Source organism: Bidens hawaiensis, unplaced genomic scaffold, assembly GCF_021521415.1.
Source record: "Bidens hawaiensis isolate Kalapana, Puna unplaced genomic scaffold, B.hawaiensis_p1.1 tig00053902_1, whole genome shotgun sequence".
NCBI lineage: Eukaryota > Viridiplantae > Streptophyta > Magnoliopsida > Asterales > Asteraceae > Bidens > Bidens hawaiensis.
The window spans coordinates 1-17,399 of record NW_027499691.1 but is presented as its reverse complement, the minus strand read 5'-3'; the positions used below and the strand labels follow the sequence as shown (position 1 = coordinate 17,399).

The following is a 17,399-nucleotide window of genomic DNA, read 5'->3' as shown; positions in this document are numbered from 1 at the left end:
CAATAAAAACTTAAGATTACTTGAAATATCTCGTAGGATATTGCAGTTTTCAAATTAAAATCCACATTCAAAACTTGGTTTACACTTTACACGACAAATTGATTTTTTTTAAATCATTGTTTTAAGAAACTCATTTAATACTTTATTTAGTATATCAAAAGTTACTAAAATTCTTTTCTTTCTTTGATAAAAGAAAATCATATTCCTTTTCTCACATGCATAATAAAGTTAAAATATAAAACACATATATAACATCATCCATTGTATCATGACAAGTAAAAAAAACTTATAAAAACTCAGTAAGATACAAAATATATTCAAAAGTATAGGAGGTTCTTACCATCAGAAATCTTCATTAGTTATATATTGTATTATTACGTATTTGATTTCAAAGCCAAACCCAATGTTGTCTTACATAACAAACTAACATATAATATAAAAGCAACTTCATGTAATATTTGAACTATATATATATTGATAAAATCGGCATTTTCTAATCAACTTTTCAAGAACAGAGAAGATAAATTTACTTTTTATATCTCTTATAATACATACGTTGATTGAAAATAAAATAAATTGAAGATATATCTATTCATACCATGAACACATGTACTCTAGTTAATAAACAATATTAATATTGTCAATCACTATTACATTATTTGGCATAAGAAAAACCTTGATTAATGCAAAGATTCCAATAAACTAAAAGATCGAAGATCTTTGTTTTAAATTTTGAATTGTTAAAATATTTTAGATGATAACTTATAGTTATAATTCAACTATTGAAAACATCAAAAGTAAAGTTATCATGATTCATCATCATCATCATCATCGTACTCAGTATATCCCGCCAATAGCAAAGCTATGGTAGGGTCTGAGGAGGGTAAGATGTAGACAACCTTACCTCTACCCCATAGGGATAGAGAGGCTGCTTCCGGTGAGACCCCCGGCTCGATAGTAGTTTTGCATCAAGCCTTGGACATAAGGCACATAACACTCAATCATCGGGACACCGGCTGATCGGTGCATGTACACTTGTCTTTCGGCTATCAACGCCACCACATGATGCCTGATTAACCTTCCGCCACTTTTAACGTTATTTTCACGAGATTAGTAAAATAACGTCAAAATTGTCATGTTTATTAATATAAAAATTGTCATGTTTTAATTTAATTGATACTCAATTTATTTGATCAATTTGATTTCTTTTTATTAGTTATATGTTTGAAAAGTTAAAGATCTTTATATAACAGAAATATAAAATCAAATTCCTAAACATATGGCAAATATTAAAGACCAATATTATAATGAGCCTTTAAATTAACCTACGATTATCACCTTCAAATAGAATAACCATTAATATTGAGAATGTATCTTTAAATTAACAAATGATTTTAGCATAACTTAAACAAATACCTGATTATAGGATGGAAGTTATTTCGTCTCCAGGTTTTGGAATGGATGATCCAACTTGATGAACGAATCTCTTATAGCAACTTTGATCGTCATAATTTCATCAACAGCTTCGTGCTGATAACGTGTTGTGAAACAAGCCTATTAGCTAAAATAATATGACAATGAGATGTAGGTAGAAAGAGACTTCATTAATAGGTGTATAATACATGAGATACAATGGGATATTTATAAGATAGGAAAACTTGGAGAAGAAGCTAATTTATATTAGGAGTTGATAACCATAATATCAATATATTTATAACAGAAATTTAGAATTCAAGTTCTCGTAATCGATTCACGTTTATTATCGTGGTTGTGGAGGCATTTTGTTAAAATTTAATTGGTTGGTGGATTATTTGATTTCAAAAACAACGGTAGTTCTACATATATATAATCATACTAGACGGGTGCCCGCGCGATGCTGCGGGAAACCAAAATCCTAGTAATCATGTAACAATTACGGATGTTCAAAGGTCGTTTTAAAATCTTGAAAACATTTAAACCAATCGCCACTTTTGATTAGCTGGTTTCTGAATGTTCAAACCATAGAAAACAGTTCGGTTTACGGTTTATACAAAAAATAGGCCATATAAAACCGGACTGGACTGTAAACTTATTATTGAAACTCAATGTGTGAAACCAAACCATTAGTAATGATTCAGTTTAAATTTTCGACGCTTTTGTTTTCGTTTTCAATGAAAAAAAATCAAACCAACGGTTTAGCTCACTATTTAACTTAGAAACCGCTAAAACTGAATTGTGAACGCCTATATGTAACATGTTAATTTTTTTAATTGAAAAAAACTATCGCAATACCATACCCAAATTAAAGACAATAAAATGCTCGTTTTTATGGTGTATTTTTTTAACAAATGTATTAACGTATGAAAAAGTTACGGCCGTTAGAAAATCGTTGGTGGGAAGTTGGTTACAATTAAAATAAAAAAAGAATACATAGGTAAATATAAAGGTTCAAAGTTGTAATAATTTTTAAAATTTACAAAAGTTGAGTAAAGATGAAGGGGCAATGTTGTAACTTTTTTCATGTATATTTTCTAATGGATAAGTTTGTCCCTATCTTACATGCTATAGAAGATGTACCTTAAGCTTTACAAGTTGTGAATTACTTAAAATGTTAGTGTCTTAATTTGTTCATGTTTCATAAATTATATATAGTATAGATAGATAGATTAAATAACAGAAAACAAAATTACATATAAGAAATAATCAATCCGATTACATATGATTATCAATGCCAAATAAATAAGTAATAATTGTTTAACCCTATACCATACGTCACCCATTTTATTTATAGTCATAAAACATAATATATTAAATATATTAAATTATACGTTAGCTGGAAATAGCCTGAAATAACACGCTCAAGCTCTTGTAAATTAAAACAAGACTACTTGAGTTCGGGCCTGATTCAACTTGTTTACACCTTATTCTCACAAAATAACGAGACATAAAACTAGAGATGAGTAAATGGTAAATGGTACCAAACATAGTATTTTTGGTATCTTTTTTGAGTTTTCAGGATCGGGACTATACCAAACATTTTCGATACCACCATACTAGTACCAATTTTTGTTGGTTTTCAGTATCACTATTTTTATTACCAGCCCCCTGTTTTTTTACGCAGTAGTGTAAATTTATCCGTTTTCGTCTGAAATTTTTATATGTAGTGTAAATTTAGCCGTTTTTGACTGAAAATTTTTACATGTCATGTAAAATTAAGCCATCTTCGACCAAATTTTTTATTCGCAGTGTAAAATTCAGCCATTTCTGACCAAAATTTTTTAAAAGTAGTGTAAATTTAACCGTTTCCGGCCAAAATTTTTTATACGTAGTGTAAAATTTAGCTATTTTCGACCGAATTTTTTTATACGTAGCAAAAATTTAACCGTTTTCGGCCGAAAATTTGCCCGGCCCCCCTTGTGTTGTGAAATTTTGTATACGTTTCGAGTCCGCTCCTCGGTGTTTTAGTCCAAACTTCACCACTAATTACCAGTATTTTTGATACCGAACTCATCGCTACGTAACATTTTTTTTTTCTTAATACATAAAATCTTTATAGTAACAATTTTCATAAATCCGTTATATTCCGTTATACCACTACCTCTAAAAAGTAGATTTCGTGTAACACACACACTCAGTTATCTCATCTTCAAGCAACTATATAAATATATTCCGATCACCACCGTATCTCCGGCAGCCGTACAATGTCACCATCCATCACCAAAAGCCTCAAACAACAAACCGACGACGTCGAACAAAACGTCGATAATTCGCCTCAAAGAGGCGTAAAACATGACTTATCAGAGATCACTAAAACCATAACTCGTCAATTTTGGGATGTCGCGTCATTAATTGCCCCTCCGGTCGCTCTAACGAGCGATCGGAGGGAATGCGGAGAGATTTGGCGGAGATCGGAGGGAGAGTCCGAAGCGAATTATCAAAATTCGCTTCGGAGTTCCTTCGGGTGGATTCGGATGACGACGAGGATTGTGATTCGGGTGATGGTGATGATGTGACGGTTGGTGTTACGGATGAAGTTGTGGCGTTTGTTAATGATATTGTAATGTATCCGGGAACGTGGCTCGGTTTTCCGTTACCCGAAGATGAAGGTAACGCGATTAGGCGTGTGTGGTTCGGTTTTTCAGTTTTTGAAAGTCTTTCGGTTTGGTTTTTGGTTCGATTTCGATATTTTTGGTTTTTCCAATAATTAAATTTAGGTTATTTTGGTAATTCATAACTAGTTGATTATTAGTTTATTACATATTTTGGCTAAAATAGTTAAGTTACATGTTTACTAAATTCTTATATATTACTTCAAATAGAAAATAAAAAATAAAAATTTAGAAATTCAGCTTGGTTTAATTTTTGCAGTTTTTGTTACATGCAATACAAAAACCGAACCATAAGACAGGTTAGTACAATAACATAAAACCAATCTCTCGGTTTTTGTTACTGTTTGGCCTTTTCGGTTTCAAGCTCTTTTTTCTAAAGCTCGAACTCAGCCCACGAGCCTTTTTTTCAAGATCGGGCTCTGTTTGTTTATTATTTATCAATTAGCTTATGTATATATTTTATTATTTATAATATTTTGAGAAAAGCTTTAACGAGCCTAAGCTTGGCTCAAGCTCGTGTGCAGTAACTTAACAAGCCATAGCTCGTATTGAGCTCCGTTTTGTAGTGTGAAATGAATACATAGAATTTCAAAAGAGACACTAGTTTCCTTAATGACTTAAGGCTTGACGAGCTAAACGATCTTCCCGTATAAGGCTCGAGCTCGGGCTTAATAACAAAAATAGATTTTATATGAGGCCCGAGCTTGGCTTGACTAATTTCGAGCTATTTATCGATTCGATCTCGAGTAGTTCGTTAGCAGCTCGACTCGTTTGCACTCCTAAATACAACTTATTTTAATCTAATTTCAGTATCATAGTTAATTATTTGATTTCTCATTATTCATCTAATTGTTACTATAATAATTAGTGAGTTTTTGAATTGAATATTGTAAATGTGAATATAATAATTTGGTTATGTTTGCTTTTTTAATTACTACAGATTTTGATCTCTCTGATGCACAACAAGAACATGTTTTGGCTATAGAACAATTAGTACCAAGATTAAATGCATTAAGGATTGAATTGTGTCCTAAATATATGAGTGAGAGTTCTTTTTGGAAGATATATTTTGTACTTTTGCATCCAACACTCACATGCAATGATGCTGAATTTCTTTCAACACCAAATGTAAGTCTGCTATGATTGGTCTACACGAGTTCGGGTCATTGTCGGGTTTGATTACACAAGTTAGGGTTTGGTTAGAACTCGCAAACACATTTTGCTAAATGGGTCGTGTCAATCCGGTGGGTTGACTTGTTTTACCCATTTGTTTATTTGTTTAGTTTGTTAAAATGTGTTTTACATATCCAAAATTTTAATAATTGAAAATAATATGGCAGTGTTTAAAAATAATTGCTTCAAAATATATAAATAATACGTGAATTAAGAATTTTAAAGTTTTTAATATGTAAAAAACATAGATTTTTTTGTCAAATGGGTTGTGTTTATGTCAACTGGGCGGGTTCACGGGTTTACCCGTTTAAGCCAATTGTTAAGTTTTTTTTTTTTTTTTAAATTCTGGTTAAATAGGTCGTTAGGGGTGTGCAAGAGACCGAAAAAACCGATCCGAAACCCAAAAAACCGAAAAAACCGAACCGAAACAAAAACCGACGGTTTGGTTTTATGTTTTTGTAAAAACCGCACTAACGGTTTGGTTTTGGTTTTGCATGTAAAAAAAACCGAAAAACCGAACCGAATTCCTAAATTTTTGTTTTTTTATATTTTATATTAAGTAATTTATAAAAATTTAATAAATATGTAACTCTAATATTTTTGATCAAATGTATAACAGTCTATTATTTTACAAGTAACAAAATTATTTATACCTAAATTCATTATTTTTTGCCAACTTTTTTTCGGCCTATAATTTTCAAGCTCAAATGGCAAAACCCGAAACCGAAACGAAAAACAAAAACCGAAACCAAAAGGTTTCAAAAACTCCAAAAACCGAAGTTTTGGTTTTAGCCAAAAACCGCACCACGCACGCCCCTACAGGTCGTGTTCGTGTCTGCCTTTGAATACACATGTCCTGTTCGGGTTAAACCCGCCAACCCACGAGCACAACCTGTTTAGCAGCCTTAAAGTAAAAAAATGGTATTACTTTATATAGTTTATGTCTCATGTCGGTTTTATGAGTGATTTTAGCATCTCAAACTCTGGTATGTAATGCAATTATCACTATTAGAAAGTAACAATCAAGAAATGTGTTAATTTTGTTAATTTCTTTATGCAGATTATTAAAGCTAGAGCCTTGCTAGCACACGAGTTAAAAGCCCGTTCTTGTTCCGAAAACATGCCTGATTCTAACTCGAAATCAGTCCCGCTCGATGTATCAGCAACTGAGACCGTAAAACACCCGATCGAGATTAATGATATTCAGATTGTAGACAAATCTGTCATTCAAGAGGAGTCACATGAATATAAAGATAATGATGATTGGTTAAAGAAAAAAAGCCCAAAAATTGTTACTAATAAATTTACAATTCCCATTGAGAATAATGGAGATGTATCATTTAGTGATCTTGACGACGACGACTACGATGATGAAAACATGCCTATACATTACAATAAAACAACATACTCCTCTGAATCTTCAACAAAAGATTCAAGAAATTGTCTTGATGTTGTTGGCATTGATGTGGCATGACATACAACATTATTAATTTTTATATATATACTTTTTTATGATTCTTTATTAATGACTAATTGTTTGTGTTGGGTAAATAATTTGTTTTTATAGTTTTTTAAAAAGTCTAAAGTAGGGGTTTAAAGTGTGCATAGATTTGGGGAATATGTGACACTTGAATTGGGTTAAGATGTTTGATGCCGAATTCGTTGATCGAATTTGAAAGAACGATTGATATTGAAGAATTTGACTTCGAAAATGTATTGTGTCTCGTCCTGATTATTCGCTTATTCACAAGGTTCGATTTAGAAGTGCAAATCCTAACCGTCTGACCGAAACCGACCCGAAACCGGCTGACCGTAACAGACCCGAAACCGGTATTTGTACCTTTAGTTCCAGTGGACCAAGTGGTGTGTATTTACATAAGCTAAAAGCTAGCAAGCAGGCCCCGTTTAAAATAAATTGACCCAAATCCTTAATATAAATCAAAAGTAAAATTTGAAAAGTAGGCCCTTAAGCTTTTATGGGCCTAAACCCAAGTTGTGGGCTCTGATATTTGCTTGTTTGTTGTGGTTTTAACTTAAGGGAGGGTGACTATTGATTATAGGGGCATAAACCATGTATTTTGTAGGAACCAAACCTGGATATAGTCGGGTATTTGACTAGATTTTGACCGGGTTTTTCGGGTTTTGGGTATGGCCGGGTTGGGTTTTGACCGGTAAAGGTGAAACCGGTCCCGGCGGGTCTGGTTCCGGGTACATGTTCGGAGAGAAACCCAATATCAGGTCGTATCCGCAGGTCAGGTACACCGGGCTAGGTTCAGAACCGTGTATTTTGTGCAACTCTGCTATCAATTAGTGATATATACACACATGCAAGATTGGTTCGAGTGAAAAGGACATTTTAATGTGTAAAACGAATTGAGGGATTTAAGAAGTGTTTTAGTTGCACAATTTAATCATAATGTTAGTTTTAACATTGAAGTTTAGACGCACCATTGTATTAGGTAGATGTAATGTCATATAAGTTAGTCATATTGCCATATTAGTAAGAGGCACCTTATATTGGCCAGTTGTACTTTTGTAACAAGTTTAAAATACTACGTTCAAATTTAAGAGAATAATATTCTTAATTCTGTGATCTATATGTAATATTTTTAAAATAATTAAGTACTAGGATTAAAATTTTCGGTTAAACTAAATTTAAATGAAAAGTTTAAATAAAACAATTGAATTTCCTCTTTTCATTTTAAATCATATTTAACATTCTATCAATTACAATTTTGTTATCGTCTTAATATTAACCGCCAGTTTAGTGTGGCTGGTAGTTCATAACCATCCCAATGTTTTCCACACCATATCAAACATAATGTGACCAAATGAGTTTAGAAATATCGTGGAAACGATTCTTCTTTGTTCGTATCATGTACAATGAAATTTTTAGCATATGAGTCTGCTGTGTCATCCTTTTTGAATAAAACCAAGAATATGCATATAAGAACATCGAGTTAAAATGATCATGTAATCATATAAAATGAGTTAACACGAGACATAAAACACTATGAAACCAATTAAATTCTACATTATGTCCTTTAATTATTATTTTGTTAATGATTTTTTGTAAATTAGGGAATTAGCTTTTAGAAAGCAACTTTCATCTTCTTCTTTCTATACGTAATTAGTTATATCTTATCATGATAATAATCAATATAAGTTGCAACAATTAAGGAACCAATTCCACCAAAACACATACCACTTTAATGCTTTCCTCTTTACCTTTAAATGATTAATTACCTATAAACCCTACTAATGATTTATACATGCATACAATACTTTATTAAATACTAAAATAAACACAAGACTACCAATACATTTAGTGCTAAAAGACATAGCCTATGTAGTATGTTAAAGTCAAATTCTTAACAAGTGTTAGTCCTTTAAATGGGATTATACAAGTTTCAAGGACTATATGTGAAACTTTGGCATGAGGTTCTGTTAGCAGTTTGTTAACAAATTCGGTTCGGATGATATATAGCCGTTAGAATTAAGGCTCGTGATCAGTTTTCCGATTCTATCTTTGTAGTTGTTTCCGACTTTTCGTGTAAATCATTTGGTTGCTAATTCGTAATAATAATACTTCAATTTCGTGATTGATTGTTCGTTTCTTTGGTGTAGTCTCACTATGTACAATGTAGTCGGACTCATAAAGTTTTTAAACGTCAATATGCCATGATTTTTTACGAAATTAATCTGTTTATGTGTAAAGCTTCCCTCTATCACATTTAAAAGCCTTTTATTTCTGATGAAAATATTGATAACCATGATGGGTGGCAAATAGATTAGGGCAAATGGAGGGCAACATGCATAGTTGAATCCATCTATTCAATATTGTTGGTTGTTAATGTAATTTATGGGAAAAAAAAACCAAAAACTCGTTTAAACCGTGTTTAACAAAGAGCATACCAGAACCGAGTTGAGTTTACTTGACCATCATTTTCTTCTAATTTGATAAAAGATAGAATATTTGAAACACATACAGAAAGGACCTTTAAGTGGGGAGGGTTCTAGACTACTAGGTCGTTTGGTAGACAAAAAAATATGTAGGTATAAAAAAATGTCTTTGAAATTTGTTGTGAAATTAAACTACTCGCCAAGTAATCAAGTATAGAAGACAACGAATCCTAATTCGTATGATTTGACCAACATAAATGAAGATTCGATTGTATTGTTATAGGTACACCAATAGTTGCACAAGGTTATTGCTTAAAAGGAAGCCCATTCGACAAAATGTTATTAAGCTAAATTTCCTTTGTTTGAGAAACACAATTAATGTCTGAAAAGTGAAAATGGGTAAATTAGAGAACAAAGACAACGCCAAAGAACAAAGAAATAGATAAAAATCAGAGCTAACGCTGACGAGCTTTATGGCTAAAGTTTAAAAGGTTAATTACTACGACCATATTCCATTATTTTATTTAATTACACATTCTTTTTACGGGTCACCTTCAATAAACATAAGAGATGACTTTAGTTTAGTGTCACTCGATTGACTGGTTGATCAATATAGATCATAATATTTATTAAACAAGTCAGGTGATGCGAAATACGCGTTTATTTAAGTTTATTATAATTTTCTTAAGAAAATAAAGCTAAATACTAACTTCCAATTAACATTAAAAGCCATTGTAAAGTTCTCTAAGATATAATTAATAAATTAGACGTGTACGTAAAAGTAATTTCACGTAAACTTTTGAAAGCAAAAGAGTGATGCGACAAGTTTATTTTAAAAATCTCATTATCTCATCTTCCCAAACACTAATTTTACCTTTAAGACAAGCAAAGTACTGTATACTCACAATAAACTTTTAAAAACACTTTGATTATTGTCACACCCCGACCAAAGGCGGCGAAACATGCCGGGATGCAACGTGATTAGACAAATATACAAGACACTATTTAAAGTGACAATATTTAATCAACTCATTTTATTTCAACAAATCAATAAACAACACATCTCGTCCACACAAACAAGTTGAATACAAGTAGCAATTATGTTGTTCGTTTTACTAATATCCTAATAGTCTTTGTAACGTTTTCATCAAGTCCTCGAGTCAACAAAAGTCAAACCTGTAACATTTCATAAAATAAAGTTTGTCAACACAAAGGTTGGTGAGCAATTCATAAGTTTGAGCATATAAGTATATAGTGTAAAAAGCCACGAAACTTGTATACAAAAAAAATAAATAAAAGCAACAACTTGGATAAATTGACAATCGCTAATAGAATTACGTTAGCGCCACCTAGCTACAAGGGGTTGCCAAGTAGTCTAGGATTTAATAGAATATCGTTAATTGTATTACGTTAACGACACCATGCTATAAGAGAGTACCAGATAGATCACGGATTTATAGACTTCCCCATGACTGAAAGCGATAAACACATAGGCACATAGCATGTAAGCATAGAACACCAAATCAAGCAATTATTCAAGTAAAGTATACAATCACGTTTGTGGGTTTAAAGATTCAAGTAATTGAAGCATTTAGTTTGATAAGTACGAAATGTCACCCCAAAACGAAAGATGGAAAAAAGGGTATGAAAGTACTCACATCGATTGATGAACCGAGAAGTAAATAGATAAATAAATGAAGCTCGAATGATAAACGAACAGATCCGACTTGAAACGATAAACACCTTAGCTAAAATAAATAATGTAATATATATTAATGAACTTGAAACCATAATGAAACTATATTGGAAACATTGAACGAGGAAGTACGGTTGTTAAAATCGGGTTACCGGTTAGTTTGTTAATGATTAGAGACTCGTACTTAATTAATAATTAGAATAAGAATAATATCATTTTATTGGGACTTTTAAATAATAACCAATATTAAATATAAGCAAGACGGTTTTAAATCAAGAGTTCGGTTTTTATGAAAATGAATTTATAATGAAGCTTATAATAATATTATTTATGATGATGATAATAATGATAATGATAATTTTAAAAAGAAATGTTTCATATATATGTATATATATATAGATATGTAAGATATGACGTAAAAATAATAACCGTAATTATTATTAATAATACTAATAATAATAGTTAAAGAATAAAGATCTTAGTATTAATTAAGATGTTGTTGATAAAAATAATAATAATAATAATAAATAATATTGATAGTAAATAATGATATTATACTCGATGTCGGTTTGATTTCTAAACGAATTCATAATATAACTATAATGATATTATTGTTAATAATTAATGGTAATAATATGAAGATAATAATAATATGATATTTAATAATATTAATAACAACTTTAATATTTATAATAATAATGATAATAATAATAATAGTTAAAGAATAATAATGATGATAATAATAATAATAATCTAGTTAATAATAATAATAATAATCTTTACGTATTTATGTTAATACTAATAGTAATAATAAATTTATTAAGTATAACAAGAAAAAATACCAAAAACCGATCTAGGATGACCCGAATCCGAGACCTCTAATTTAATAAACGTACCAACCAAACCGAACCAAAATAATTAAACCCAAGAACTTATTATATCCATTACCGATCGTTTATCTTTTTCCAAATCAAAACAACTATATATGAAAAAAACTAACAATATCAAAACCCAAATCATCTTTACCTATTATATGAGCACGAGGTTGCCGGAGTTGATTTCGAAAAAAACGAACCGGAGAGAGAGTGAGAGAGAGAGAGAGAGTCCGAGAGGGAGAGAGAGCGGTTGCGGGAAAGGGAGAACCGAGAGAGAGAGAGACGAAGAGAGTTAGAGACAGAGAGGGAGAGAGAACGGAGAGAAAGAGAGAGGGAGAGTTGCGGTGCCGGCTGCCGGATTTCCAGTTGCCGGAAAAACGAAACCAAAGGGAAAGGAAGGGGGTTTGGGTGCGGGGTTTTCCGGGGAACCAAGAGAGGGCAAGTGTGTGGTGGTGTCGGAGTCGGAGGTGGGTGATGCTCGGTGGTGGTGTATCGGAAACGGGGAGAGGTATGCGGTGGCCGGAGATGGCGTTGCCGGAGGTGGCGAGTGGTGGTTTTGGAGGTGGTGTCCGGCAGGTGGGGTTGGCCGGAATCGTTGCGGCGGCCGGAAATCGGTTGGAGGTTAAGGGTAGCGGCTGGGATGATAAATAAGATAGGGTTAGGGTTTGTTTATTTTATAGGTAGGTTATAAATGTTACATTTTTGGCCGCTCAAGTTTCAATAATGGTTTAATACGAGCTTAAAGGTTTGTACAACTCGTAACGACTTTACGAAATTCATTTTGAACTCCTTATGTTTTTCTTAACGATATTATAATATCACAAACATTGATTTATTTACCGTCGACGTATATTATAATATTATATAATAAATAAATAAGGTTCTAAAAATGTTGGGTCGGTTTTATAAAATGAAAATTTACAAAACGAATATATACTCGAGACTCAAAATTGACGAATGTTACAATTACGTTAATGATTTTATCGTTTAGCATGCGTGGGGTAAATATTTTTATGATATACATCACGTATGGTTCTATGCTTATTTTTTATTTTAATATGGCACACGCTATTTGGATACCAGGATAGATATTTTAACATCATGTGTGACCTATACGACTCGTATAGATCTATATGGGTCGCATAGAGACAACTTTTATAAGAATCACCAGTTTGTGTATCAGCTTATGTTTACCGTGCCTCGTAAGACAGGCCTATACGAGCAGTATAGGGCTATACACACACACATTTCAACTACTAAGCTTATATTAAGATTATTATCACTTTCATATCATTATTTAATAAACACCTACACTTACCAATAGTAGCGAGGTCTCACTCTAAGATCATTTGTAGTGGACACTAAACCATTATCACATCATCATTCATGGAGGCCAAAGAAAGAATGGGCAAAGGGGTAGCGGTGACGTGACGTTGCTTTTTGATAGTTGAAGTTCGTTACTACACATGGTCTAAACCATCGTCACCTATGAAGGAGACGTTACCTAAACATCACCAACGACAACAGTTTGGATCTAGGTATATTAAACTAAATACGAACAAACTTGTGTGTATGTGTTAACGGATTTGTATATAATAAACAATGAGCGCTTTTACATAAAACAACTCACATGTGCAACAACACCCCCCCCCCCCCACCCTAGGGTGCCCCCTTTAAGTTAGTGCTCCTAAATCCTAGTGGGTTATCTATGTTGAATAAGTGAAAGTGAAATCCATGATTTGTCTTCAACAAGTGAAAGTTAAATTGATGACTTGTGTTCAATTAGTGCTCCTAATGGACAATTTGTGTTAAATATTATCAATTTATTCTAGTAAGTGTAATTTAGACGTCATTTTCAATGAGGTAGGAAGCATAGTTTCTTAATGATGGCCGTATTCAATCTTCACAGACAACACCTTGGAAAGAACATATGTGGCACAATGAAAGAAACCCGCGATCGTTGTGATTTTCGATTCGGTCATGAGAGCATCCGGATTTTACAACAAGTGGGTCTTCAAATGGGTGGGCTTCTCTGAAATTGGAGATAACTTTGAGACGCTTAAGGGCCCTGTATGACTAGGCTGGACCACCTGACGATGGTTTTTTTTCCGTTTGATCACCCCATACAAAATAATTATACAAATCTCTATTTGTTGCCTAATAAAAAAGAAGTGTAATTTAAACTTTAACTAGTAATTAAAGCAATTAACTTTTTTTTAATTAAAATCTAACATCAAATTCTTTTTCTTTTTTAATCAAATTTAGTGCTCCGTAAGTCGGCTTGGCGCGCCGACCCCAAGCCACGCCACCTGTTTTTAGCTACAATCCTAAAGGCTTCTAGCTAAACAGCCAGCCGATGGGGGTAGTGACACGTATCCAACAGTGATCGATGACACCTGTTTTATTTCTTCGTAATTAAGCCACAAACACAAAAACCTTAGGACCCATGTTGCTGACGTCACAAGCTTTTGCAAAGCCAATGTGGTCCCCACCTAAGTGCCGGCTGACTCGACAGCAATAACCGTACGTAACTAAAATCAGTTGGTCTTGCATTTAAAATACATTTACGTATTTAGTCCCTATAGTTTGAGACGATGCATAAATTCATCCTTAATAGTTAATACAGTAGTTATTAACATGCTTTCACAAATGATTCTTTCTTTCGCTTAACGAACAAGGATTAAATTTTTTTTTTGTTAAATCCATTTAATTATAGGTTTTAATCTTAATCATAAACACATGGCCGTCCCAGATGTAGGTCAAGCCTCAACCACCGTTGAAGCCCCGATTTTGAGAGTGACCGAAATTTATTTAGTTATGGGCATATTAGGGACATGTTTTTAAGTTAGGACATGTTCGTTTATTTATTTATAAAGTAGTCAAGTTACTATAGTCCATAATCAATCTATACTATATATAATACATCAAACAAGGGCAAATTAGGACACCAATTTTTAAGTAATTTACAACACTTAAAGCATGAGGTACATGTGTTAGTAAGGGTAAACATGTCTTTTAAACACAATCCATTCAACTTACAAGTTTGGTCCCTCATCTTTAACCATATTATGTTTTTAATTTAACTTGTAAACTAATTTTCCACCCATGATTTTAAACGACTATAGCCTTTTCATACGTTAATATTTTTATAAACAAATTGCACCATAAAAAAAGCATTTTATTCTCTTTAATTTGGATATGATATTGTTGTAATTTTTGTTTTCATTTTAAATAAAATAATATGTTACGTATGGGTGTTCAGTGTCAGTTTTGATGGTTTTTAAGTTAAACTTGTGAGTCCAACCGTTAATACTGATTTTTTGTCGTCCAAAACCAAACTCAACCATTGAAAGTTGAAACCGAATCGTTACTAACGGCCTGGTTCCAGTTTGATTTCACAGTTTAAACTTTAATAATAAATTTAGTTTAAAATAATTAATAATTTAAAAGTACCATCAATTTTAACTATAAACCAACATAATATGATACTTGAAATGATTATAAATAAAAAATGATAATTTTAGCCACATAAATGGTAAATAATAATGGAATATCTAGGACGTGAAATAATAATAACAAAGATTACAAAAGAAATCATATTGCAATTAGGTTAATTTACAGTCTTTTCTGGTTTCATATGACCGGTTGCCGATATAAACCGCGAACCAACCGTTCACTACGTTTCGAAAATTTTGAAACCGACCAACAAACCGAAAGTAAAAAAGAAAAAGAAAAAGAAGTCAAACCAATGACCGATTTAAACGATTTCAAGGTTTTAACCGAACCATAAACACTTATATTTGTACGTTATTAGCAGGTTCAAACACCCGCTGCATCGCACGGACACCCGTCTAGTTACTTAATGAATAGCGTTTTTTACTAAGAATAAATAAGCCCAGTAGAGTTAACCCCTTTTCTCCAATAGTTCACAACTTCACAATAGGTTTAACATAGAACAAGTCCAGAACCCCAAACAAATTTGAATTCTGAGCGCCGGGACTAGAACTAGGCAGTTGGGCGATCGAAGTCTGAACATTAACCTCTCGTCAAAGTCACAAAAATTAACCCTCGTCGAAGTCACAATTATAGTCGATCTTTCAAAAAAAAATACAAGGGTCTTGAAGAGGTATGTACCCGCCTCAACATCGAGCAAGGCGGGTCAACCCACAAGATATAGACAAGAAGCTTGAAATCAAGACATTATGAAGGCGCAAAGCCAAAACCTACGCGCATGGCACATATCACATATGCTCACGCATATCACATATGTTCATGCATCACATGCTCAGGCATCATATGCCCAGGCACCACACATGCTCAGGCACCGCACATGCTCAGGCATCATATGCCCAGGCACACATATGCTCGCGCATCACATATGCTCACGCATACCACATTAGCGCGCGGCGCATATCACATCTGCGCATGAAACATCTGCGCGTGAGAATAAAGATAAGACCTCGCGCATCCTCAGGATTGGCACATATCACACATGCACATAATCAACCTCGTCCTTATCCAAATCAGGATTAGGGCAACCTTGATTGTGCACGTCAGACAACCTTCCAGAAGGTATCTTTTTAAGGAATAAGAATATGCTGATGTTGACAGCTGCCAAATGAAAGGTGGACAACTCAGCATGACACATGTGCTACCACGTGATTACAACCAATGAGAAAGCACCAGGTGTCCCAGAGGACACGTGGCGCAGAGCAATTGGAGGAGGCCAACAAGGCTGAGCCCAATCAGTGGAAACCCTAGCACTATAAATACAGCATCAACTCCACAAGGAGGGAGACTCAATCATTCAGTTACATACGATAACACACAGATCATCAAATATCACCTGATAACATACAATCACAGAGTATTCTGCTATTAAGCAAATACACTCTGAATTCCTTACTCTCACTTATTATTATCTTCTCCCACAAATACTTATTCTCACACCGGAGGGTTACCCCAAAGAGGACCCCTCTGTCCCTTTCTGAGGGGTAAGTTTACGGTGCTGTTCATTTTGTAGGTGGAAGAACCCAGATCCAAGAGAAATCATCGGTGAAATAGCATAATCACATCCGAGGAAAGTAGATCGTCTACCAGTGAGTCGATCCACGTTTCTTCATTGGCGCCATCCACTGTTACAACGGCAATCAGATCTCATGAGATCTATATATAAAAAAAATCACCATGGTTTCTGGCGTTCATAACGTTGATCAAGTTCTGGAGGATATTGAACGTGAGGATGTTAATGAGGGACAACAGTTTCTGAGGGTGCCGCGTGATTCTACGCGCACCACCAGTAACCGTCCCTTCATCACAACTCCTCACGGCCAGACTGAAACTCCTCCAGACGATCTCACGTTACAAAATCTTGCCGGCGCGAAACAAAAAGGACCAATGGGTCCAGAAGATGAAACAAATGATCCTAAAGAATGGCTCATAAACGAGCAGCGGCGTCTAATAGACAAGTACAATGAGATGGTCAAACAGAAAAAGCTAGCCGACTTAACACAAAGGCAAGCGCTTGATAAACAAACTGTTCATGGAACAAAAAGGCCGCGCGCGCCGGAAGAAGGACATTCTGTTCACACTGCACACACTGAGTTCAGTGATGAGGAAGTACACAGCATGAGGAAGACGCGAGATACTCATGCAGGAGGCTCA

The 17,399-nt window shown here is 33.7% G+C and overlaps 1 protein-coding gene across 1 annotated transcript; it reads left to right on the top strand.

Moving 5' to 3' along the window:
• Positions 1-3,838: 3,838 nt before the first annotated feature.
• LOC143600291 (uncharacterized) lies at positions 3,839-6,735 on the top strand. Its single transcript, XM_077078021.1, has 3 exons — positions 3,839-4,085; positions 5,029-5,216; positions 6,322-6,735. The coding sequence occupies exons 1-3, from the start codon at positions 3,866-3,868 to the stop codon at positions 6,733-6,735; spliced, it is 822 nt and encodes a 273-aa protein (XP_076934136.1). The 5' UTR covers positions 3,839-3,865.
• Positions 6,736-17,399: the final 10,664 nt, after the last annotated feature.

Bases quoted from the DNA above. Each gene is read 5' to 3' on its own strand.
- LOC143600291 (XM_077078021.1), top strand. From the start codon at position 3,866: ATGCGGAGAGATTTGGCGGAGATCGGAGGGAGAGTCCGAAGCGAATTA. The intron at 4,086-5,028 runs GTAACGCGATTA...TAATTACTACAG, and splicing joins TCCGTTACCCGAAGATGAAG to ATTTTGATCTCTCTGATGCA. The intron at 5,217-6,321 runs GTAAGTCTGCTA...TTCTTTATGCAG, and splicing joins AATTTCTTTCAACACCAAAT to ATTATTAAAGCTAGAGCCTT.